The 23,578-nt window shown below is 45.7% G+C and overlaps 1 protein-coding gene across 7 annotated transcripts in view; it reads right to left on the bottom strand.

Moving 5' to 3' along the window:
- The window catches only part of AGRN (agrin), an 835,885-nt gene that overhangs the window by 78,362 nt on the left and 733,945 nt on the right, over nucleotides 1-23,578 (bottom strand). For all 7 annotated transcript variants that reach the window (XM_069610068.1, XM_069610071.1, XM_069610069.1 and 4 more), the window contains 3 exons: nucleotides 7,383-7,754; nucleotides 5,366-5,515; nucleotides 2,587-2,714 (listed from right to left, as the gene is read on the bottom strand). In XM_069610068.1, coding sequence (XP_069466169.1) covers nucleotides 2,587-2,714; nucleotides 5,366-5,515; nucleotides 7,383-7,754 — 650 coding nt within the window. The remainder of the gene's footprint in view (nucleotides 1-2,586; nucleotides 2,715-5,365; nucleotides 5,516-7,382; nucleotides 7,755-23,578) is intronic.

Below are 23,578 nucleotides of genomic sequence, written 5' to 3'. Positions count from 1 at the left end.
AGACACCTAAATAATAGAAATGTAACCATAGTTTGGTGTTGGTGGCACCCTCTGCTGGACCATGCCTGATAAGGGCTTGTGGGCAAAGATCAAGTGTTCCCTGTACTGATACTGCACAATGTCACCTAGACCATGGTCTGAGGAAGATTGCTCCCTCCACAAAATCTGCCTGCTGGTCCCTGAGACTTTTGGTTTGGCATAATAGCTCTCTGTACACAATGCTGCTTCCGGTGCCATAGGCCGACGGTCGAGGTTACATTTCTCTGTATAGGATGCTGCTATTGCTGTCAGTGGCTTAGTCTGGGAATTGAGGCACTGCTGGAAATTGACAATATTCCTGGGGCAAGCCCTCCACTTCATGCGAGCGCACATGAGGGGGAGGGGGGTGCATAGTGTGGGGGAGGCAGATTGCCAGTGGTGTTGGCGGGACTGAAGGACGCAGCTAGGTGTCGAATAATGTGGGTGCCCTGAATGTAGGCTGCTTGCTTCTTTGCATAAAAACTCATTTTGGGAACATAAGAATGACCACCAATGTATCAAACATGTCTAACAGAAATTAAAACGTGCGTTCCTATTGAGCATGCAATGAATGCACACTTTGTATGAGGCTCGTTTCATCTGACAGATTAGTCACCATGACAATAACATGTGTGCAAAGCATGAGACACACATACAGCTCTGGACTGTTTCATTATTTGAGTTTTGGCTGTCCTGGTGAGAAAAGGACGACTTTCCACTGCAGTTTAATAAGTCCTTGCATATCACCGCTCGCATTGAGACTCCAAACGCAAAGCATTCAGGAGACTCGCGGCAGTCAGGGGCAGAGAGATTCCTCAACTTTGGAGGTAGCGGGGCGCTCTGGTCTACACGGAACAGCGCTCCAGCAAAAAGAATTTGCCAGAGCGCAGCTCTGTCTTGTTCAGGCCCAATTCCTTCCCTGGATTGATGGGAAATCTCTCATAACACAATGCTGCGATGTCCGGATTTGATTTAAACTCCTTCGGCAAGAGATTGCTGGTGGCCATCTTAAATTGTGGTTCAATGTTAATGTAAATGATATCACTGCTGCGAGTGTTATGGGGTGAATTTAAATCTGCTTCTTAATAGTTCTGCTGCTTTGTCCCATGGTTGAGGTTTATTCTCACTTAAAGGATTCTGATGCCAGTGTCCTGGCTGGACTGAGGTTAGATCTCCACGCACACAAGATTCTGTCTTAGTCGTGGCTGGGTGGCGGTTATACCGCCCTGTACACGAGATGCTGCCTTTGTCCTGGCTGGGTTCAGACTGATCTTCCAGTGCCCGGTCTAGGTTGCGGTTAGACCTCCCATTACAGGAAATGCAGCCTGTGTCCTGTCTGGGTGTAGGTTAGACCTCCCCATACAGGAAATTATGCCCGTGTCCTTGTACATGAGATGCTGCCTGTGCCCTGGCTGGGTTGACGTTAGACTTCCCAGTGCATGAGATGTTGACGGTGTCCTCGCTGAGTTCAGACTGCATCTCTCTGCACATTAGGCGATTGCTGCCTGTGTCTTGGTTGGGTTGAGGTTAGATCTCAGTGTACACGAGATGCTGGCTGAGTTCAGACTAGAGCTTCCTGTCCCGGAGATGCTGCCTATGTCCTGGCTGGGTTGAGGTTAGATCTCAGTGTACACGAGATGCTGGCTGAGTTCAGACTAGAGCTTCCTGTCCCGGAGATGCTGCCTGTGTCCTCGCTGAGTTCAGACTGCATCTCTCTGCACGTTAGGCGATTGCTGCCCGTGTCTTGGTTGGGTTGAGGTTAGACATCCCAGTGCACGAGATGCTGGCTGAGTTCAGACTAGAGCTTCCTGTACCGGAGATGCTGCTTGTGTCTTGGGTTGGGGTTAAATATCCTGATTCTTGTTGCTGCTGCCCCCTGTGTCCTGGGGTGAGTTTATATGTCCCTGGGTCCTTCACCGTGGTTATCCATTCTGTGTAATGGGCCCTACTGCCTGTGTACTATACTACAGGTGCCCCAGGTGGTGATAAGTACACTTGTGTTAAGTGCTCTCCCATTGTAAAGCTGTTAAACTGTTATTAGCTTATTCACTACCCCATATTTCATAGGGGTTTACCTAGAAAGTGGCGCATTGCATAGCCAGACCATGCTGCAATGCTGCTAAAACGGTGTACGTTTTTGTTTTTTTTACCTTTCCGACACACATTTCAATTTCCACAAAGGATCAATCGATGTTGCTTTCTGGTAGCCATTTATCACAGCACCGCTGTTGCCAATTCCCAGACAAGAGCCTGTTTTCCGCCACAAGGCTCAGCAAGGAGTTTACCAATGGATGTATGCAAGTGTGATGCCTATCCATTTTAATCAAGATCACAAGCCACACAATGATTTTGCAGAGCAAGAGTTGCATTTTCTTCCAACATTTGCCAACAATGCAACAATGCCACTAGTTCCTGGGGGCTCTTGGCGACAGATATTGGGAAGCAGCGTGCCGACCAGACCAGCAGCTATGATACCAAAATAATGCATGCATTGACTAGAACAGCCATGAAAACACTGAAAAAGGAAAGATTCTCAATGCAACTTCAGACTGTGGCACCTGGACTCACCGCACTCTCAATGCTTCTAGCAGTCTCGCCAAAGAGCTCAGACTTTGGGTCAGCCATTTCGGGAGTGTAGAACACCTCCTGACCTTCGACCTCTTCCAGGAACAGGACACCCTGGAACGACTTGGTTGCTGGATAAGAAAAGAGGGAGTGGAAACACAATGTCCATGATTCACACAACACACTAGAAAAGGCAAGCACACATTTAAAACTGAAAACCCACTGACAAAAGCAAACCCTTTCTAGCGGTCTGGGGGCTGGTTTGGGGGTAGTGCCAGAAGTGGAAGTTAGTTTGATGGCTGTGAGTGATGGAGAGTTAGTAGCACAGAGTAGGAATAATGCCATCAGATGTCATTGTCTTGACTGGAGAGGTTTTACCAGGAACAGATTTTTTAAAATTATTTTCCCATGACTTCTGGGCTGGAAGTACTTGCGGCTGGCTGTGTAACAAGAGAACAAACATTAACAACAAGAGGAGACATTACGAATGCTGGATCAAACAGGTACAAAATAAGAGAACAGTGCTATGGAAACCACATGCTAAATACTGAAGCAGACAACAAAATACCACATAGGGAAATAAGCAACAAACATACAGTAAGGGCAGAGACAAGGGAACTGCACTCCCAACATCAAGGCAGGCAAACAACACACGAGGGGCACAGCCATGAAAGTAAGTGGGGGTGGGTGGATCACAATACACACTCCAGCAGAGGCACAGAGTCTCACATTGAGATCACACCCAGGAGGCAGACATACAGAACAAAACAAAACAACTAAACCAATGGAACAGAAACATAATAACAGGTAAAAGGGAAAAAAGACACTGTGAAACACAATAAGGTAAGGTATTTGAAAAATGTTCGCAGGTAAGAAAGAAGCAATGAAAGAAAAAACCAAACAACCTCAGAGGAAGACACTGTTAAACACATACCAGCGAAGAAGCCATAAATAAAACAAGCCAACGAAAAGAAGTTACCCTATAAAAGATGGGTATCAAACAACAAGTAGCAGAAGTACCTGGTAGGCAAAACTACAGATAGCACACTAACTATGGACATATCACCATGGGGGAGGGGCAGAGAAGGAGGGAGTGGGCGGAAGAGAACATTCCTGCATGCAAAAGCTTCCGGCAGGTGACACATGCTAAAAATCACATAATAGCTAGAATGCCAAAAAAAAACACAAAGAAGGAAAGAAATCATGAAAAGAAAATGCTACTTAAAAAGCTCTTTAAGTAGGTCTTCATAGCTGGCAGGTTGGAATGCACAATCTCACAAAGAAGAAATGCTGGATTTTACTATTTAAGATAGTGTTAGTTTGTGATAAAATAATTATAATGTGTTTCTTTGAACAGTCACACTTAAACCCCCTTCTCCTCCAAACGCTACTTAAGTGAAGGTGCCTTGACAGTCACTTTCAAGAGTTAGTTAGCCCTTCTTTTGTGTTAGTCGCTGTGTCCCGGTTTTTTACTTTTTAAATCTGGTCACCCTTAAGACACCTTCCATGCCTAAGCGTTATCAATGCCTTTTTGAGTATGTGAATGATCTAGCGTGTTTATAAGCTAATCGCTAGCCTTCAGCCAGCTGCGTTACCCTGTATTCAGAGGAGCCGGGCCCTCGCACCTTCACTTTGCAGGACAGAAGTGACACACGGTTGTTAAAACACACACCTCCTCATGTGCTCAATCTCTTGGGCAACATGGTTTCCCCAAATCGCAGGTACAGCGGGGCACTTCTGTTCATGATTTTCTGCTAATATGCTCATATTGTAATGCGTATTTTCTGTTAGTCTTAAAGGAATCTTTCGAAAAACAATTGTCTTCAGTCTTGGGTTTTCAGAGCCCGCCCTCAAGGACAACAGTTTGTCCGAAATGCACCGGCAAGAGCCCCTACACGACCGCAATGACAAATGTAGAATAAAAAATGTCTCACAAAAATGTGGTAATCACATAATGTTGAATATGTAATAACTGGGAAACTGTGTAATTATGCAGCAGTCTTTACTACACCCTTGGCGACCTCAGGTCTGGGGACTGGTTCAGGAGACATCTTTTTAGCTTTGGATTTCTTGTCTCTGAAGGTCGCCTCTAGGTTTTCATGGACCAGCGCATGAGAGAATAGCAACTGTATTATATACACGTGGTGCCCACCCCATATCTTCTCATTTTAGGATAGCAACAGACACACAGGGGGTGCTGATGGCAGATGCTAGATGGGTGCATTAACGAGAAACCAACAGCAAAGGCTCCCCCGACCTCACAGGCAGCAACACACACACAAGCGCGATGCACGCATTAAAAAAGGGAGTTTGAGGCAATGTAGGCACACATGACAAACTATCAGAATTCGTTAAACTAACAAAGACGATGCGCAACTCAAAAAGAGCACACTTTACTGATGCAGGAATGTAGAGGGTCCACCAAGTTTTGCGACGGGGAAGTGCTGAGGCGGGTCAACGACTCAACAAACCATTGTTGGGGGGGGCGGTAGGGGATTCAAGCACCTTCTCACTCTGAAGAAACGAGTGGATCACAGCCCCTCCAACCAATGGCACTTGCAAGCCTTCCGCTCTGTGAAAGCAGTGAGGGTTAATATGTGTACAAACACCACGAAGCAGGTACCACAGCTCTACTGAAAGAACAGGAGCACATGATTCAAAGTCTCTCATCAGTCTGAATTCAACTTTAGGAAAAAACAGAGTTGTATGTTCTGAAAATCTCCATGCTATCTGGTCCCACAGTGGACCACAGCTGGCATGAGCAGGAAGGAAATTGACTCACTTGGGCAGTTGTTTCCATCAGCATCGACCATCGCCGTCTTCCCATCGGAGCAGCAGCCCAAAGGAGTGTTGTAACACGTGGCCCTCTCAATGGCTGCTGCTGACGTCACTGGCTCCTCCTCCGGCTCCTCTTCAATCTGGTCATCCTCCACTAGAGAGCAGAGAAAAGACAGTCAAGTTTCACATCATGGTCCCATGGTCTAGGTAGCCCCAAATCTTATCAATTAGACTTTTAGTGCCCATCTATAAAGGACACTAAACTCATTTTCAGAATACATAATCCCCCCCCAAAGAATCCCTTGCTGAACGACAGTCTGACACCCATGTGTTAAACAGTTAAAAATTCAGCTAGACTAAAGGGAGGACTGTGCAATGCTTCATACTCCAGACTAGAGAGAGGACTGTGCAATGCTTCATACTCCAGAATAGAGAGAGGACTGTGCGATGCTTCATACTCCAGACTAGAGAGAGGACTATGCAATGCTTCGTACCCCAGAATAGAGAGAGGACTGTGCAATGCTTTATGCTCCATACTAGAGAGAGGACTGTGCAATGCTTCGTACCCCAGAATAGAGAGAGGACTGTGCAATGCTTCATACTCCAGACTAGAGAGAGGACTGTGCAATGCTTCATACTCCAGAATAGAGAGAGGACTGTGCGATGCTTCATACTCCAGACTAGAGAGAGGACTATGCAATGCTTCGTACCCCAGAATAGAGAGAGGACTGTGCAATGCTTTATGCTCCATACTAGAGAGAGGACTGTGCAATGCTTCGTACCCCAGAATAGAGAGAGGACTGTGCAATGCTTCATACTCCAGACTAGAGAGAGGACTGTGCAATACTTCATACTCCAGACTAGAGAGAGGACTGTGCAATGCTTCATACTCCAGACTAGAGAGAGGACTGTGCAATGCTCCGTACTCCAGACTAGAGAGAGGACTGTGCAATGCTTCATACTCCAGACTAGAGAGAGGACTGTGCAATGCTCCGTACTCCAGACTAGAGAGAGGACTGTGCAACGCTTCATACTCCAGACTAGAGAGAGGACTGTGCAATGCTTCATACTCCAGATTCTGTCATGGAGGCCAGAGGTTAAAGAAAAGGTGGGACAACATAATTCTTTAAATTCAGCCCAGTCTGTAAGCAGATGGAACATTAGGCTTTCCGTGATCAAACCACTGTATGGGGACAGTGTGCTCCAGTGCAAAAACATGCATTTTCACAGACCTCACATGTGCGAGGAGGCTCGTCACCCTGGTTTTCATAAGAATTCCAGCCACAACATTCAAAGGTAAAACACAGGACCGGCTGCCCTTCTCACGCATGGCCATGGGAAACTTGACTGCTCTGGTCCTATTACTCTTGTGTGGTGTGCCACTGGGGGAGGGGTGGGTGGCCAATTTACAGCCCCTCCCTCCACGTGCACTCTCCCCTGCTTCCCCCCCAACAGTTTTAGGCCAAAACATCTGGATGGTGACCGGCTGGCACCTCCTGCTGTAACACTAAATATGGCCAAGCACTAAAGGCATTTACATTGTCATCGTGACTGCGAAGCCTGTAGGTAGAGATTTGGGTGCCGCCAGTAAGGTGATTGGCATTGGCAAGAGACTACCTGGGAGATATTGGAACTAAGTGGTGAATCACTGGGGATGGTGCCAGATTAGGGGCAAGGCCAATCTTTCCTTGAGAGGACATAGCACGAGAGGAACAAGCACCATGGTAGAAGACTACACCAAGACCATAGATTACAATGGCAGGTGAGTGGCTGATTTCCAGAGTTCTTTTTTTCTAATGCATACTCTGATCTGTTTTTATAGAGATTTCCGAAAATAGCCCCTCTCTTCCACCAATATGCTCTTAAGTGCAATAGTCCACCATATGAGGCCATTGGTCAGGAGTTGGGAGGGAAACGTAGCAGGTAATTTTTTTTTCTTTTTACCATGGAGGTCCTCCCAATGTGTGGTGGAGACGCATACACAGAGCAGTGGTGACGACCAACACTGTCACATAATTTACCCATTGAATCTGATCCACTTGCTTCCTCGTCTCCGCTGGCATCTACCTCCTCATCCCCGCTTCCCCCAGAGCTACCAGATCCAGACAACGGTAGCTGCGAGGTGGGCACAACAATGGGGGCTGTCAGGAGCGGGGTGACCTTAGTTTGCTGGATGCCTGGCACCCAAGAGTGTGTGGCTGGGTGGGCAGTGCTCTTCCGTCTCGTGCTCCTCGGGGTGGGAGTAGTCTCTAATTGAAGTTCATTTGCCACCCTTGAGTCCTCCTCTGGGTCTTCTGTGGTAGGGTTGATTGTGGTGGGGATGAGCTGGCCGATGGGAGGTGTGGTCGTGGCTGCCACTGTTGTTGCGACCTGGCTGCTGTGTGTGATTGTTTCTGCAAGAGAAGAAAAAGTTCAAGAACGAGTTAAGCTATGTTAAAAAATAAATTAAAAAAAAGGATTACAGTCCAATGCACACCACATCTTTTGACAGGAGCGTTTGTCAAACCACATGACGGGTTGAGCAGGGTAGGCCGTTTATATAGGCAGCAAACAGCAGTAAGACTGATCGGGCTAGAATCACTCAAAGCAAGGGGCGGCTCCTCCATAATAGTTGATGCGCACTGATCCAATCATCATTATGGACCAGTCAAGCCAGCACAGTGAAAACATGCAAGCGCTCCCCTAGCTGCAACACGCGCATGTTGTTATTACCTGGCGGGACTGGCCTACATTGGTGCAGCCAACCTGGACATGTTTTCTTACTGTGGCATGGAAATGTGTACTGTTAAAGCCAACAGGGGTATGTTATTATATGGGAATACTGGCATATGTGTTGAGCCTCCATGGACATGTATGAGGACAGCCAGCATGAACATGTTTTAATGCTTTTATATATTATGGGCAAAGGCATCATGAAAATGAGTTGGAAAAAATGTGCATGCGCAATTTTGGTGATTTTCATCTATTGGATATTTTCACAAAACCAACTGCAAATTGTTTTTCCTACACAATTGTTCACAGTGCACAAGCATGCTGAACATGCATGATTTTCACTCCATTATTTCAAAAATCTTAGAGGGGGAGAGAACCGCCCTGAACCCTGCTTGATTGTTTCAAAATCCCTCACTATGCTCGATCGCTCCTGCATATTTGGCGGGGAAACATTTACTCCCTACCCCCAATAAAAAATAAAAAAAAAAGCACCAGCTGCCTCTGCTCATAACACAAGTCACACCAAGTGAGCAGCAGTACCCCGGGCCAGGATGAAGCCACCACACCGCATTCCCCACTTTCAATGTGCATGCAAGTCGACCATATTGAAACTTGAGGGCCAGGGAGACAAAGCAAACCCCCCCCCCCCCCCCAAGCACATTCCTGAGACAGGAAGTACATCCCCCACATGCAATTTGCACATCTCGAGACCCCATCCCTCTCCTTGGCCCCAGTCATGATACAGGAAAGTGTAGCCCAGCCGGGCACGAAGGGATGCAAAAGCTTGAAAGGAATGAGCGGGCAGAGAGAGGACCATATCACAGAGCAAAGTCCACTATGAAGAGTCACAGTACTCGTTAGGGTCAGCACAAAATATTTCTGTGGCAAACGTCAAAGGGGCCACCCTCTGGATTCTGCCCGAAAAGGAAGTGCCTGGTGGGAAGAGGATAGGGGTGGGGCTAGGAGAATGGGGGCATCCCAAAAAATAACAGCTAGCCAGGTGCTTGGGTGACCGAGAGGATGCAGGTGGTTACTCTAGGGTTCCACCCGGATACACTGCCACCTTCCCCCTGTGTGCTCATAAGAGATCTTGCCAAGTGAGGTCACAAAGCCGAAGTAACCTCCAGACACTCATGTGAGCTGACATACAATTCTACCAAGCATTACCCTACAGATCAGGAAGTACAGGTTTCCTAGCGCAAAAGGGGTCCGAACGTGAAGTGGCAGAGAGCTCCAAAGGCAGGCTGCAGAGAAGGGACGGCCTCCAACACCCATTAAGAGAGACAGCACCCACGCTGATCTTATAGGACGCAGGGGCACATATCACCTGTATTTATCCTGTACAAAGGGGCCGAGTGCCAGAGATTGCTTTTTGTGCCATACAGAGGCCCTGATTCACAAAGCGTTTTCCAATGGGGTTTTGCCATTATAAAATGCTTCTGTGAATTAGACCCAGAGTCTCTACAGTCCACAGGCAGTCGCAGGGCTGCATGTTTGAACTGAAGGAAGCCGGAAGCCACATTGAGCACCCTCTGGAGAGGACCAAGGTGGTGGCTAGCAATCCCTGGGAAGGCCTTATCAACATAGCCTAGATGAGGCAAGATAAGAACCATCACTACATGGGAAAGTCAAATATGGAAATAAACATTTCTGCATTTTTAAGGTTATTAATTTAAATGAAAAAAAAAAACAAAGCCTCCTCGATGGGGTGGGTCTGCGAATTCTTCAAAAACCAGTACCCCGTGAATGCTAACCACTGGTGATGCTGGAGGACAAGCCCCTAGCCCAGAGAGCCAGAGGCTCCAATGGCCTGGGCGTCACAGGTTTAGCCATCACCACAATCTACACTTTGTTACGGGTCATTTTCAGGCTGTTTTCGCAAATGAAATGGTTGACATCCAGAAGGTGACCTTGTAGGGCTGCCTGCCTGATTGGCACTATCTAAGCTAAGTTTGAAGATCAATTGTGTGTGACTGGAAAAATGTTCCACTGATGGACCAAAGGTAGTGATCAACTGGGCATGGATGCCGGGTACACAATAACTCATTCATTAGAAAAGCTGACTAAGCCGAGCCTTGTGGCATCCTACACTCTAGGTGCTAGAGTGAAACGGGGAGAAGGAGACCACCTAGCATCGATCCGAGAGGAAGGAATCCACTCCTGTTGCTTTCATTTTGCTTAGCTGTAGATCTGATCATCTTTCTCCTCGCCACCCACCTCCTTCCCCAGCAAGAGAGAGGAGCCACCCGTCTGACGGAGTGCCAGAGAGAGCCATTGTAAAATCTTTACATATGAAACCAGGAAAGTCACATTCACGGGGATAACAATACTCAGAGTTCTTAAAGTCTCTCGCATATATACAAAATGTAGCATGGTAAGACCATCGCTAGCTGCAAAACTGGAAACTGGTTACACTGAGAACCAGTATTCTGCCGGTGCTTCAAATCTGTGTACTCCCCCACCCAGGAGGTGACCGTGGCCTCTTCCAAACAATGTATACATGCGTTTATCATTCATCAAGCCATCCACACTATAAAGAACCAGCGCACCAGGCCAATAAATAAATAAATCAAACAAACAATGCGCTGGTGTGAAAAAATGACTATCGCTCTTGAAGGGTACAAGGAGGATTAGTGGCTAAAGCGCTTACTCAGCCCCACACTAAAAGTAAACAAGCAGTGCCCACAATCTTAAAAGGTGAAACAGGCAGTCCCTGACAGGCATACCAGCTTTGCCTCTTTTGGCAGCACAGGCTGAGGGCCAGGCTACACTCTTCATGAGGTGTGTGAGCTAACACAGTAGCATCCCAAACAACAACAGTACAGTGATGCCAAAACAAAATGAATGCCCAGTCAAAGTTCTATAACGATAGTTGACGTTAGACTAAAAATACACACAACTAATAAAAACACTAATTTGCACCTTTGTGAAGGACAACTCGGAGCATGCAGGCTTGGAATAAAGGGGCTCTCTCGGTTTGAAGACAGGGGGCAGGCAGACAGCCAAGGATTTCAGCAGCCAATGGTTAAGTTCAATGAAGCGTCTTCTAAAAGGTAGAGAGTGGACTCTTACAAGTCACTAGGGGCCTGTAAGGCAGGCCAGGGAGACAAGACCACTTTACATATCATGAACTCTTGTTTGTAGGGCTCAACAGCACTAGGCTAGGTTTTTAGGAGATTTCCGAGGTGGTGATGTGGAGTCGGGCTGGTCAGCTGGTCGACTGGGTCCACCATGCAGTGTGGTGCAAGCAGTAACAGCACGTGGCACAAAGAAGCTTGAGACAGGCAGGATATATCCGGGTTGGTGTAGCCGACAAGCAGACTGAGAAATGAACCAGCACCCATGGCTGTCCCTGGACTTGTGGGTTGTTCGGAGATTCAGTGCAGAGCAAGGCCAAGTCCTTTCGTCTATCCTTCCCAATAAGGAAGGTTTGTAGAGGGCACTTTTTAAGGATGTCACCTCCAGTGGCAGTTTCCTGGGTACGAAGGCCTCAGTTGCAGTGGGCAGTGTCCATGCAACGGTTTCACCCCAAATGTGTCCTTGGGATGATTGTTGAGAAGAGCTGTCCTCTTGGAGCCTTCTGTCTTCATCTCTATGGCAGAGGACTTTGGAATACACTATACTGTCAACAGATGTCTAGATGAATCCTTTTGACTTGGAAGTCAAAATATGAATCAACTAAAGGGAGGGTCCACCTCCCCTTTATGTAGGAAAACTGTTACAGTGGATTGGTCAAGAGCAAGCCCGTTATCAAGGGTCAAATCTTGGCTGATGTAACAAGTGTCCTTTGCTAGGAAGTGGGGAGGGTAAGAGGAGGTTTGGGGAGCCCTACCAAATCCAAGATTGTCAGACACTGATGTGGTCTGAATCTCTTCTCTGGGCTATTACTCTGCCCTGTTGTTCGGTCTGCCTGCCTCAAAAGGACTCCACTTATCAGCACCTTGGTGCCTAAGAGCCATATTCATGGTAGGACGGTCTTTGAAGCACCTGTTCCCATGGGACAGCCCAGGGAGGGTTCCAGTTCCCTGGACAAAGGTGTTGCCTCTCCTAGGTTGTGCGGCAGGGATAAAAGAAGAAAGGTCCTGAGCTAGGCCCTACTTGGTTGTTGTGGGTACACCTGGGCCCTGCCATGAATGAATCTTTGCTCACCAAGATCACAATAATCACATCCAATGTTTGTGGTTATATAATTGTGTAATCCCAGTAGTCACCATGCCATAATGGCACATGACTCATTTAGATTTTAACGAGCCATCAGGCTGCAGGGGTAATAATTATAAGGATTTTACCCAGAGGTGCAGATGGTTCAAATGCCAACTCTGGCTGTTGGAACTTTTTGTTCCAGTAGCTGTGTACAGGAATGCCTATGTGACCTTTCAACCTGCCATGCTGCCACTGCAGGGTCATCGCTGGGGGATGTCGGGAAACTGCCCCTGCAAAGATACATGGGTGCACTATGTTTTTGGTATGGAGCATTGTGAAAGGCGGGTCTGATTAGCAGGCACTCTGTTGAGAAACACAATTACCTGCATCATTTTAGCCTTACAAATCTAAATAGTTTATGCTTCCAGCCCTCACAGATGAAATTCTGTCACAGCTACTAACTGACCAACTAGATCAACCAACATGCCCAGTGGTGGCCCATAATGGTTATTTTCCAACCACACATTATGGAGAATGCCAGGGGTGAAAAGAAAAGCACTGAAGTCGCCTGGAGAGCTATTGAACTGCTCAGCTCTCAAACTGGCACAGTGGAGCAGTCTTCAGACTAGCGCCAGTGTGTGTATGCCCATAATCTCACAATTGTGGTGGGGCATGAATCCAGCCCATCCACTGCCTGCACGGCCACTGCACTCGCAGGCACAGTGTTGTGATCTAGCACCTTAAAGAGTCTCATGTGCTACATGGAATTACCAATAACGATCTCGGACCCAAATAACCGACTGAGTCATATGGCAAAGTACTACTTTATTATTAGCAAGAAATAAAGTAGGGCAATCTGGCGAAAAAAAAGCCATTCACGCATTCGCAACAAGTTTTGATTATACAAAATTGTTATACCTCGATATGCATCATCTATGACATCATCCTATGTGGAAAACTGTAAAACCTATTGAAGGGAGGGATTGGTTAAGGGAACATATATACATATATATTGTGTAAGTACTAACAATATTACTGGATGCCCCTAATCTGGTGGGCACGCCTTGAACTACCTCTAAATACGTATAATATTGATTATAGCGGAACAATGGCAGTGGGTTGCTTATACAACATAGACCCTCCGATTTATTGGCATGCTTTCCCAACCTTGGACTTTCGGCTCATTAGCAGCACGCAAGTAAAAACTGAAACTGCCGAGAGAAATGTCAGACTACTCCCCACTTTCCCAATTAGTCCATCATCTCTCAACGGTCCGGCCCCAAGCCAAGGCTTCTCCTTTGCAGTCGACCTTGAAGCCTGCTCTAAGACATCCAAGGGAGTGTAGGCACATCATTATCTTTGTTTGGACTTAATGAATAGCCCTTGTGTTTGACATCTGAATCATGTGTGAGGAGACCAGAAATGTGTCCATTTCAACCTTTTTAGTGCTATTTGATTCAATTGATCTGGGTGTCATTACCCTTCTTGGCCTCTGGAAACTTGCTCACTTCATCTTGCATAGGTTTTCTGCATCTTTAATTGTTTAATACTTGGCTCTTGCAGACGTTTTCTTCTTTCCTTAATCCAAGAGAAATAGGTCTTACGTATATGGCTTGTCCTGTTGACTGCCCTTGTGCGTTGCAATTATACCTTGAAGTAGCATCCTTGATCCCCAGCCAATACACTCCTCTTTATTCCTCACACACAGCTATTTTTTCCAGCATCTCCTGACTGCAGCCCTGGTCTGTCTGAGGTAGCTTGAATGGTTTCAAAACGAGTCAGGCATCCATCTTTCCATCATGGCCTCTCTAGCCATGTTATGGTTTCCTCTGCAACAAGCTTCTATTTGTCTCGTCTACCTTGCGTTTCTGCATATATACACTTCTTGTCAACAGGTTACTTTATCTTCTTTACATAAATGATTTCTTCCTATCTTGATTACATGTTTCTCTTGTTACTTCAGTTGCATCTTCATTCTTTAAGTATTTGCATATCGCACATAGCGTCTCAGTAGCTTTCCTCCATGACGTCATTCTGCCCTTGTTATATTTCATGTAAAGCTCTATGATGTCTAATGGTGTGTGCAGACATCCTCTCACCCTCTCAGTGTGAGGGTACATCCAATATGGTTGTCTGAGTGCATATTATCTCTCATACACTCAATGAGGTATTGGGATGATACCTGGTGTCCCACATAGGGCTCTTCTCCTGCTGTTCTAATATGATGGAGCGGGAGCTAGGGATGACTTGTCCACCTGCTTCTCTACACTGTGATACTGAATAGCATGGCCAACAGTACAGAACACATGCCCAGGGTTGTGGGCCCAGCTCCCCTGAATCATCTGTAGTGCACAGCTTTGGAGAGACTCAGTAAGAGAGGCAACGACTGACACCTCTAGCAGAGGTTCCTGTTTTGTGACACCACACGAACAGAGGCTGGAGCTGCTGTGCAGATGAGAGTATGAGCTGCTGACATATTTAAGTTTAAAATATAAAAACATATCTATGGCTATGTGTATGGGGAATGGCATAACGAAAGGGGTCGGGGCAACAAAGCATTGGCCAGTTCAGGGGGCAGTAAGTCTGACAAGGGGCAGTTGTAGGGACAATGGAGGATATGGGTAAAATCATGGAGCAAAGGGGCAGGACTGGCATGGAACAATGTCCACGCTCTAGGTGGCAAGGGGTGTGACATGGGACTAATAAGGAGGTGGGGGGCATGACATGGCAGCTCCAGGGGAAATAAGTCACATGGGTCAAATGGAGGACAATAAGCCAACCCTGGTCAATTGGAGTGATCAGCAGTGGTTGAGCAAGGGAGGGAGAGCAGTATTCCCCCCAACCCCCACACTTCCAGGTTCATCCCCCAGCAAGGTTGGAGCTTGCCACTCGCATTGTGATCTTTATTTTTTTAACAAAAGTGTGTGTGGCAGAGTGTGTGGTGCGGCGTGCACACTTTGCCCCCAGATTGCCAAGCAATAACCGCCTTGATCAGCGGTGCTGGCAAGCGTCATGTGTTGTAGGCCTTCTGGGGTGCACTGACACTTCCTGTATTCATGTGTGTCTGGTGCCAGCTACCTCCTCTACCTGAAGAGAAGATTTGCTGCAGGGCAAGAAACCTAAATAAGTGTTTTGCGTGCAATCTATGCATGCATTTTTGTGTGTGTGTGCGTGCAAGAGTTGAGTGAGTCTGTAGATTTGTATTGTGTGCATGTTAGTTCCAGTGTATGTGTCTGTAAGCATATAGGCAACACATGCATGTTTTTGTATGATTTGGGGCAATATCAATGTTTGTTTCGATTGTGGGCTCAGGCCGAGTCCCATGCAAATGATTTACAGTGAACATTACTTGCATAGACAGATTGTGGCCACATCCTCATGCAAGAGATTTACATTGACCATTATTACTAGAACAGATAGATTGTGGACGCAGCCCCATGCACGTGGTTTACAGTGAACATTACTAGCAGCATGGATGGTGTCCATAGCCTCTTGCAAGTGTTTTATACTGTTAATTATTATTAGCATGGACCAATTGTCGCGGCTGCCTCATGCAGGTGATTTACATCGATCATTATTACTGGCACAGACAGACTGATCGCATACTCGGGCAAGAGATTTACATTCATCAATATTACTGGCATAGACAGATTGTGGCCACAGCCTCATGCAAGAGATTTACAGTGACCATTATTACTGGCACAGATAGATTGTGGACGCAGCCCCATGCAGGTGGTTTACAGTAAACATTAGCACATATTGTGATCATAGCCTCCTGCAGGAGATTTATAGTGATTAGTATGGACCAATTGTGGTAGCTATCGCATGCAGGTGATTTACACTGATCAATACTGGCATAGACAGGCTGATTGCAGACTCCGGTAAGAGATTTACATTCATCAGTATTACTGGCATGGACAGATTGTGAGCACTGACTCATTACAAATTTGTAAAATCCTCTGGTGTACTGTTGGTGACATGGCATTTACTGGATTTTTGTAGGCGTTACCCCAGAGAACTAATTGTAAATTGCATAACATTTTACACCACATTCCTCAACAATGGTGCTGTAAAATATCAGCACATTATTTTCAACATTTTCTAGAGGAAGAATCCCTGCGTCCTCGAATATTTTCTTGAGATACCTCAATATGCTCGGTCGCGCATACTAATTTAGGGACATATTTAGGTCCTACTTTGAAAATATTCACCAGCCTTAGCTGACTGTATTTATAATCATGGTGCCTCATCAGGAGCTGCCTCCCACCCCCGTCACCCCATGAGACCAAAAACTGCCAATGCCACTGGTGACTAGATGCAAATTGCAGGGCAGCAGGAACATGACATGAAATTAGTTTTATAGCCAACATGTGGAAAATCAGTGTCAAACGGGAAATTATATTGTGCCTCCTATTGCTATGAATATATGTATATTGGCCTACGCCAAGCTGCTAACAAGCTGCTTATAAACTACATGTGAATAAACTTGCATTGCAAGGTCCTGACCTTAGAAACCATGTAAACTGTCATTTTGGGTCAAGCCGCCATTTTAGGTTTTCTTGCTCTATAAAGTCACCATATGAGCTAAAATGGTAGCCTATGTTATTCAGAACAGAACTTGATTGTCATGACCTCTGTACAGCTAATGTATAACTTGCCTGCAGGCCACTTGTTAGGGTCATGAGCTGAGACCTTGTCCTTCTGTTGACCTGTGTGCAATGGATTACCTGTATCACCAAAACTGATCTATAATTGAATGAGAACACCTGCTTAACTATATTGTATAAATTAAGTCCTGCATTGTAATGTTAGGCCTAGAGCATACATTATTACCATTTCTTCTTGTTAATGTATAAACCTAAGATGAACTAGATTTGACCTGGCAAGGGACCCTAGAGCAGTAACTTATTTATGGAATGGTTAACCTGAAGAAAGGCTGGACAACAGGCTGGAGAAATGTATAAAAGCCTGACTGTTTCAATGAATAATTGCACTCACTGAGCACACTGAACCACGCCGGAGTTCGCTGTGTTGTACTGATGGTCGATAGCTATCTGAATTTTGTTCTGTTCTTTTGTAACTGGATTCAGTATAAAATAAAGTACTTTGTATGTTCCTTTGTAACCTGTGTTTGGTGTGTTTCCTTTTTGGTTACCCTACCTCATATTATTTCCTTGTTTTCACAGTTGGCGCCCGGAATAGGGACCCTCAAGATTGATGCCGGATTATTGAAGGTTGACGCACGCTATCGGACCGGGATCGGACGGTGTGACATAACGGGCCCGACTGAACGAGACGCGACACCTCAACAGCGCTGCACGATCCGTTCCCTGGAAGATAGCCGTGTAGTCTGAGACAGCATCTTGACGAGGGTCAATTTTTTGAGGTGGGCAGATTTGCCGAAATCACCATACACAAGGTAAAATTCTTTAGGTAAGTCCTTTGTAAACCGATCGGTCCTGCTTAGGTTTGGTCAGGTGAGTCGTTACCCGACTCTTAATTCAACCCTGACAATTTGAATTTGGCGCATTGTATCTGCAGACACAATTATTGACCAGGTAACACCGAGTATTTGAGAAATGCCTGGGAAATTGTCTAGCTGCTTTAGGGCATTATTCCGCAGCCATAGACAATCTTTGGAATTTAGCCGTCCGGCACCACAGGAGGGGTCACCGGCATGTACTATGTACTGTAAGCATGGCATTGGAAGTGTAGTATTTAATAAAATTTGGCACAGACAAACCAGACATGCCTCCGAACTTCAGTGGCCAGTCAATGGTAGTTTTGAGATCCCTCGTATTGAATATTTAGAGTCAGTCTTGTTAGAAAACAAGGCCAGACCTGCAGCATTTGATGTTTTGCAAAATTGGAAAAGAGAAGCGTTGCAGCAGCTTAAAAGTAGGGAAAAACATGTGTGCCGTCATAAAACAAATGCTGTAAAGGCGTTGTTATATGATCAGGACAAACAGTCTGAGTCGGTTAGGAATATGGACAGGGCTTTCTCACTCGGTATTCAGAAAATCTATCCTTCTAAAGATCTTCATGTTTCTGATGAGTTTATCGACAAATTGTTAAATGAACGAAGGCCTGGTGCCTCTGCACCACCTCCGTATGTTCCTCTTCCTCCTGCTGTACCTCTTCCTGCTGTTATTCCTGCTCTTCCTGCTCAACCTGTTGTTCCTATTCCTCCGGTTGTTGTTCCTCCACCTGCTCCTCTGCCTCTTCCCATTGCACCAGTAACAGTACCTCCATTGAATTTGCCTGCACTCTCACTCCCAAGTAGTCCTGTACCGCTTGTAGTTGATCAGGGTGCGGGGTCGAAGATTGTTACTCGTAATACTGTTCCTACAGAAAAGAAACAGGATTTGTTTGCATGGGCTAAGCATTGTATGGAGAGAGATGATCGAGCTAATGTTCTTGCCACACTTTCTAATATGGAAAACTTTCCTGAGAAAAATGTTTTCATTGAAGGTTTAGGGATTCATTTATGTATAATGTGGGGTAAATTAAATAATGCAGACCTCCCACAAGGGTTGAGGGACCTGAATACTTTAGCGTTTTCGAGAGACACTGTGGAGAAGGTACATGAGCATGTTGAGAGGATATTTGAGTATAGAAAGGAGTTGGAAAGGTTACGGAATGAGGATGATGAAGAAGAAAGTATGTATGTACAGAAACGATTTCTTCTGTGTCGTAAATCGACATCTGAGGAGGCGCGAATTTGTACAAAAGATGCGAATAGATGGATTTCAGACATATCGATAACTCCAGTTGAGGAATATGACACATACAGTCAATATACGCTAGAAATGCAGAGGAAAGTGATACAGGTAATGGTAGAGTACCTGCAGGATGAATGTTTAAAGAGAAAGGTTAGTTGTCCCACAGAGTTATTGAGCATTTATAAGAGAGCTTTTTCACTTGACACTTCAACTGCTTTAGCGCTCGACTTAGCTCTGTTGCTTAGTAAGCGTTCGGAGTTGCCTACATCTCAGTTGCCTATGAGAGAGGTTCCTCCGACATTTGTCCCAAAGGTTGAGATTCCTGCTAATGCTGCAGCAGGTACACCTGCTGTGGACATTCCTGCACATTATGTATCGCAGTTTGTTCACGTCCCGTTTTCACGACAGGAAGTGAATACTATTAGACAAACTATTCCTGACATTAGGAAAAATCCGACAGGGTTCTATAAAGAGATAGAGTCCGTTTTGCAGTCCTCAGTGTTTACCCTAGGCGACATTGATTTGCTATTCCCTGTACTCCTGCCTGTAGATTTGTGGAAACAAGTTAGAACTATAGACGATGTACCAGGGTTGGGAGATACATGGGCTAACATAGTTAGGCTTGATGGGGAAAGGCCAGCTGGTGAGAGACCACCTCAGGCGATACTAACTTTGCCTGATGGAATCATTGCAAAACTGAAAACTATAATCCCCGAAAAGAGAATTATTTGGGACAAGCTTACGGCCTGTGTCCAAGGAAAATCTGAGGGTGCTACCGAGTTCTTTAATCGGTTTGAACAGGTATTCTCGGATTTCAGTGGACAAGACTTAGGCACAGAGTCTGGGAAAAGATTATTTGTGGACAAATTTGTACGTGGATTGCTGCCTGGCATCCAGTCATGAATTATGTCTTCTGAGAGCGCTTGGCAGGCGAAATCCCAATCAGAAGTACTGCACATGGCTCAGTACTACGAGAACCGTGTCAATAATGAAAAAGATAGAGTAGAGAAGAGAAAAGGAGATTTGAATACTAAAGTATTGTTACAGCAAATTGTTAGAGGCCCCAGAGGGGGTAGTTCGCAGATTAGAGGTCAGTATGTTCGACAAGGGAATGTGCCCTTGGGTCCTGTGAATATTAACCAGTGTGCCTATTGTCGCCAGGAGGGTCATTAGCGTGCACAATGCCCCGTCCTTCGACAGAGGTCGAATAACACATTTGGAAATATGGGTAGACGATCCAGAGGTCGCCCGGGTGTAGGGGGCCCTGGTAGAGGCCAGTTTTCGCAGGATCCCCAACAACCTTTTTCACAGGATAATCAGACTTTGAGTGTGGATACTAGAAACATATTTGATCATCCTTCTGCTGCATATCTATCTGAAGAGCTTCCTTTTGATGATATTTTGTTTCGTTAGGATTGCCCGAAGCAGGGTTTGGAACCTACGCCTATTCCGATTAATCAGAAAGGTCCCTACGTTGAAATGGTAGTGGGAAATAGGAAACATCAATTTTTGATAGACACTGGAGCACAGAAGTGCTCCATTGATCATTCTCGGGTTCCAAACATTCCACTGTCAGGGCAAACCAATGTTTCTGTAGGGTTTTCTGGCACACCAGTTGTTTGTCCGGTTTCTTCACCGGTACCTATTTCTTTGGGTCCCTTTACGGACCACTGTCCATTTCTCTTGACTTCGAATTGTGTAGAGAATTTGCTGGGGTTGAATCTGTTGAAGGAATTAAATGCGGTAATTTATTGTTCTTCTGATGGAGTGCGTTTGACGATTTCACCACAGCAATGTTCTGTTTCGCAATTCTTGACTAGACCTTTGCCGCCAGAATTCAGTAATGTACCAGAGTGTTTGTGGGCAGTTGATGACAATGATGTTGGTGTTTTGCAGATTGAGCCTGTTAAAATAGTTTTGAAACATGGAATTAAGCTGCCCCGTATTCCACAGTATAAGATCTCAGTTGAAGGCGAGCGAGCTTTGAAGAGCATTGTTTCTGATTTTGTGCATCGTGGGGTGATTGAGGAGATTGCAGGAAGTTTGTGCAATAGTCCGATTTTACCCGTGTACATAAAAGGTGATAATGCAATTCCATTTAGTTTTATAATTGATTTACGTGCCATTAATAAAGTCGTTGCTCCGCAATTTCCAATTGTGCCTGATGTGACGACAATATTAACCATGATTCCAGCTACAGCTACTCACTTCAGTGTTGTGGACCTAAAGAATGCTTTCTTCAGTATTCCTATACATGAGGATAGAAGATACTTGTCCGCGTTCACCTTAGGGGGACGCTCATTCACATTTACTCGTGCACCTCAAGGTTATACTGAGAGTCCTAGTATTTATAGTAGGGCTTTGAAAGAGCAGCTTGATACCCTTGGATTGCCCCCTACTTGTACGTTGCTTCAATATGTTGATGATTTGCTTTTAGCCGCTGACTCTGAGAGCTCTTGTAAAGAGGGCACTGTGTTGTTGCTCATCCATCTAGCTAAGCATGGTCACAAAGCTTCGCTTAAAAAGTTTCAATATTGTTGCCAGGAGGTCGCCTATTTAGGCTATCTCCTGTCAAAGGAGGGAAGAAGATTGACACCTGAAAGAGTAAAACACATTTCTAGCATGTCTGTCCCAAATACACAAAAGGAAGTTAGAGCCTTGATAGGTATAGCTTCTTACTGTAGGTTATGGATCCCAAACTTCTCACTAGTGATAAAACCGATGTTGGCCTTGACGAAGAAGGGTATTTCTTCACCATTGCCATGGAATACGGAGCATCAACATTCATTCGAGTTGCTCAAGACTGCATTATGTTCGGCGCCAGTTTTGGCCACACCGAACTATGAGAAGGCCTTTGTGTTGTTTGTGCATGAATGTGATGGATGTGCTTTGGCTGTATTAACACAGGAACATGGAGGGAAGAATAGGCCATGCGGTTACTACTCTTCCGCCCTTGATCCTGTTGCATGCGCTTTGCCAAGATGTTTGCACGCTGTCGCTGCTGCTGCTGCGTCTGTAAAACAGAGTGAGGGAATGGTCCTAGGCCATGATTTAACCCTGATGGTGCTTCACTCTGTAGATATTCTATTGAACAAAACCCAAACGCAACACCTCACTTCTGCACGACTAACAAGATATGAATTAATCCTGTTTGCTCCCCACATTCAAATTAGGAGGTGCTGCGTTCTTAAACCGGCTGAATTTCTACCTTTCCCGCAAAATACTGTTTGCAGTGACGAAGAGTCACATGACTGCCTGTATACTACTGAACAAGATACAAAAGGCAGAGTTGATTTGAGGGATACTCCTTTGGATAACCCACAAGGGGAGCTGTTTTGTGATGGCTCCTGCTTCAACCTACTGGATGGTAAATCCTTAGCTGCTTATGCAGTCACTACATTGAGTACGGTTGTGGAGACCAAGAGAATTACGCATAACTCTGCGCAGGCCGCAGAGATTATAGCATTGACTCGAGCTTTGAGCTTTCCGAAGGGCTAACAGTAAACATATATACTGATAGCCAGTATGCCTTTGGGGTGGCTCACAACTTTGGGAGACTTTGGTCAGAGAGAGGGTTTTTAACTTCGCATGGCACCAAGATCCAGCATGGCTCCCTGATAGTACAATTGCTTCCAGCGCTTGCGCTCCCTAGTCAGTTAGCAATCATTAAGTGTGCAGCACATCGCAAGATTATAGATGATGTAGGGAAAGGGAATGCTTTCGCTGATCAAATAGCTAGACAAACTGCCTCTCATCTCTTCACTGAGATGTATGTTTCAAGGGAGACTGTAGATGCCTATGCAATGGATGAGGGTGTTGGGTCTGTATGGGATATCCAAGCCGATGCCACATTAGAAGAATCCAAGAGGTGGGCTGAGGGCTTGGGGAAACTCGATGATGATGGGTGTTGGGTGGACATGGTTGAAGGGAAATGGTTGCTTCCTAATGCCTATATAGTAATGATGGTTACCATGGCACACGGTCCCACACATGTGTGCGCTCAACAGATCACGAGAATGTTAGAGAAAGTCTGGGTAAATGATAAGATTTCAAAAATTGCCCAGCATTATGTCCAAAATTGCATGATTTGCCTACAACACAATGTGGGAAAGGGGACAGCAACTCCAAGAGGTAGCTTTGGGCCTCCTTCTGTCCCCTTTGAAGTGATTCACGTTGACTTTATTGAAATGGAGCGATGTAACAATCTAAAATATGTCCTTGTGGTCATTTGCGCCTTTAGTAAGTGGGTCGAGGCTTTCCCTGTTAAAGACGCTACAGCCATGACCACTGCAAAGACCATGTTAAAGGAATTCTTCCCACGGTTCGGTTTGCCGAGAGTTATCTGGTCGGATAATGGTCTGCATTTTATCGCTGCTGTAATTCTACAGATATGTACGGCAATGCAAATTGACAAACGATTCTATTCAGCCAGACATGCTCAGAGCGCCGGATTAGTGGAAAGACACAATGGTATCTTAAAAAACAAGCTCGCTAAGACGTGTGCCGGCACCAAACTAAAATGGCCGGACGCCTTACCGATCATGTTACTAGCCATGCGTACAACCCCTCAAACTAAGACTGGGCTCTCTCCATTTGAGGTGGTATTGGGGAGACCTGCCAATATCTGGGGTCTTCCGAAG

Source organism: Ambystoma mexicanum, chromosome 8 (assembly GCF_040938575.1).
Source record: "Ambystoma mexicanum isolate Mex_15411 chromosome 8, UKY_AmexF1_1, whole genome shotgun sequence".
Taxonomy (NCBI): Eukaryota; Metazoa; Chordata; class Amphibia; order Caudata; family Ambystomatidae; genus Ambystoma; species Ambystoma mexicanum.
Note: the sequence above shows the minus strand (reverse complement) of the source record. Positions and strands in the feature narration are given on the sequence as shown.